A 2500-nucleotide genomic window follows, 5' to 3' on the forward strand; every position below is an offset into this window, starting at 1 on the left:
TTTAGCAGCGGCTGCTACGGGGGTTGAAGCTTCGAAGCTTCACACTACCGCAGCTGCTACGAGTAGCACCACAACACACGAACCCTAAACCCTAAACCCTAAACCCTAAACCCTAGACCTGCCTGGTAACGTTTGAGCTGTACGTACAGCAGAATGACTGCTCTTCTCCTCTGCTTCTCTTGGCAGTGGCGTAGACATAATAAGGCATCAAAGGCTCCGCCGCTGTCCTGCAGCATGCATCTCAACCCTAAACCCTAAACCCTAAACCCTAAACCCTAAACCCTCATGTCCCTCAAAGCGGCGTCAGGCCGTCCTGCTGAGTTTGGCTGAGAAGACGAACGCCTAAGAGGTTAAAGAAAGGGTTTAGGGTTTAGGGTTTAGGGGTTGACGCACAGCAATTGCAGCAGCAAGCTCTGACTCGGAGTCGTAGGGAGCCTCAGCAAGCAGCAGCAGCAGCGCCGTCCCTAGGCCTGCTGGCGAAGCCCAGCTGCAAGTGCTGTTGCTGCTGCTGCTGCTGCTGCTGCTGCTGATAGCTGCAACTCCGTTTGCATGCAGGGGGCCCTCTCTGCCGAAGGAAAAAGGCATCCCTGTACAGCCCCGCAACGCACAGTCCTGTGAACGATGAAACCCTAAACCCTAAACCCTAAACCCTAAACCCTAAACCCTAAACCCCAGACCGCACCGGGTTTGTTTCCATGTATAGCCGTAAAATGCTTCAAGAGTTGCACCGCAGCCTTCCAACATGCGTAGCTTCTGCTGCTGCTGGTGCTGTTGTTGTTGCTGCTGCTGCTGTTGTTGCTGCTGCTGTTGTTGTTGCTGCTGCTAACTTGCTGCTGCTTGTCCCGCTGCAGCAGAATGATAGGCAGCATTAGTGCGGGCAGCAGCAGCCAAGGTTGCAGGGCCCCCAACTCTGGCTTTCGTGCTGCAGCAGCAAACTGCTGCGGGTGATGCAGCAGCAGCAGCGGTGCATAAGATACAAACAAATTGCAGCGAACCTCCGAGTTCTGGATAGACAGAATTGCGTCTGTACACCCGAAAACCCAAAACCCTAAACCCTAAACCCTAAACCCTAAACCCTAAACCCTAAACCCTTGGCGTGGGCATTTCACTTGGAAAGAGAAGGCGCAGATATGTAACAGAGAGAGTAGATACAGCTTGCAGCCGGAGTTTAGGGTTTCGGGAGCGAGGGTTTAGGGTTTGCATAGGGCCTAGGGTTTAGGGTTTAGGGTTTGGAGCTTACGGCGGGCGAGAAGCAACTCCCATGCATTAGCATCTTCGTGCTGCAGCAAGAGATTGGCTGCAAACTCTGTTGTCAGCAGCAGCAAACCTTTGCTGCTGCTGCTGCTGCTGCTGCTGCTGCTGCAGGTGCTGCTGCTGTCCTGAATAAGCTGCAGCCCCTTTCCATACAGGTGTTGGGGGAGTGCGAGAAACATGTTCTGAGCAACATACAAACCCTAAACCCTAAACCCCAAACCCTAAACCCTAAACCCTAACCTACAGACCCAGATTGATGGGCGTTCCCGGTGGGGGCTGGACGACGGGGTTTAGGGTTTAGGGTTTAGGGTTTGAGTTTACTGCCTCGGCCTAACTAGGGCCTCTAGGCCTTGCCTAGGGTTTAGGGATTAGGGTTTAGGGTTTAGGGTTTACAAATTGCCTAGAGATCCTCGAATATGCAATCATGCAGTGTTCATAAAGAAATAAGAAGTGGTGAGCAGTAACAGCAAAGCTAAGCGGGGAGGGGGGCTGCTGCGGGTTTAATGCATCTGCTGGTGCTGCTGCTGCTGCTGCAGCAGCTGCTGCTGCTGCTGCTGTGTTCCCTCGACTTGCTGCAGCAACCAGAGCCGACGAAGGCAGCAACACCACTTCAGGAGGAAACGACAACAGGTTGCCGCTGCTGCTGCCTGCTGCTGCTGCTGCTGCTGCTGCTGTTGCTGGCAGCCGCAGCTCGCCGTTCAGCAGACCCACTCTGCAACCCACGCAAACCCTAAACCCTAAACCCTAATCCCTAAACCCTAAACCCTACGCCCTAACCCTTAAACCCTAAACCCTGAATTTCTAGCTTCAAAAAGGTAGAAGAGTGAAGGGTCGCTCATAGACTGCACGCTGCATATCGATCCAATTAGGGTTTAGGGTTTAGGGTTTAGGGTTTACGGCGAAAGCCAGTGGACGCTGAACAGCGCAGTGCTGGGGTCTGTGCTGGTGCGGCTGTCTACTGCGAGAAAGCTGGGGGTTGCAGCAGCAACACTCCCAACCCCAAAGAAGCAAAGCAGCTCCGTCTCTGTACAAACTAAAACACGCTGCTGCTGCTGCTGCTGTGTTCCCTCGACTTGCTGCAGCAACCAGAGCCGACGAAGGCAGCAACACCACTTCAGGAGGAAACGACAACAGGTTGCCGCTGCTGCTGCCTGCTGCTGCTGCTGCTGCTGCTGCTGTTGCTGGCAGCCGCAGCTCGCCGTTCAGCAGACCCACTCTGCAACCCACGCAAACCCTAAACCCTAAA

General features: G+C 54.2%; 1 protein-coding gene across 1 annotated transcript in view; it reads right to left on the reverse strand.

Annotated features, from left to right (window-relative positions):
* Positions 1 to 147: 147 nt before the first annotated feature.
* Positions 148 to 2500, reverse strand: part of EAH_00058910 (vacuolar protein sorting 18, putative) — a gene marked incomplete at both ends in the record, with an annotated part of 3136 nt that continues 783 nt past the window's right edge. The window contains 6 exons of the mRNA XM_013393625.1: positions 148 to 227; positions 419 to 612; positions 729 to 1024; positions 1241 to 1436; positions 1648 to 1966; positions 2285 to 2470. Coding sequence (XP_013249079.1) covers positions 148 to 227; positions 419 to 612; positions 729 to 1024; positions 1241 to 1436; positions 1648 to 1966; positions 2285 to 2470 — 1271 coding nt within the window. The remainder of the gene's footprint in view (positions 228 to 418; positions 613 to 728; positions 1025 to 1240; positions 1437 to 1647; positions 1967 to 2284; positions 2471 to 2500) is intronic.

The sequence above is a fragment of the Eimeria acervulina genome, genomic scaffold (genome assembly GCF_000499425.1).
Source record: "Eimeria acervulina Houghton genomic scaffold, Eah_scaff1361, whole genome shotgun sequence".
Classification (NCBI taxonomy): Eukaryota; Apicomplexa; class Conoidasida; order Eucoccidiorida; family Eimeriidae; genus Eimeria; species Eimeria acervulina.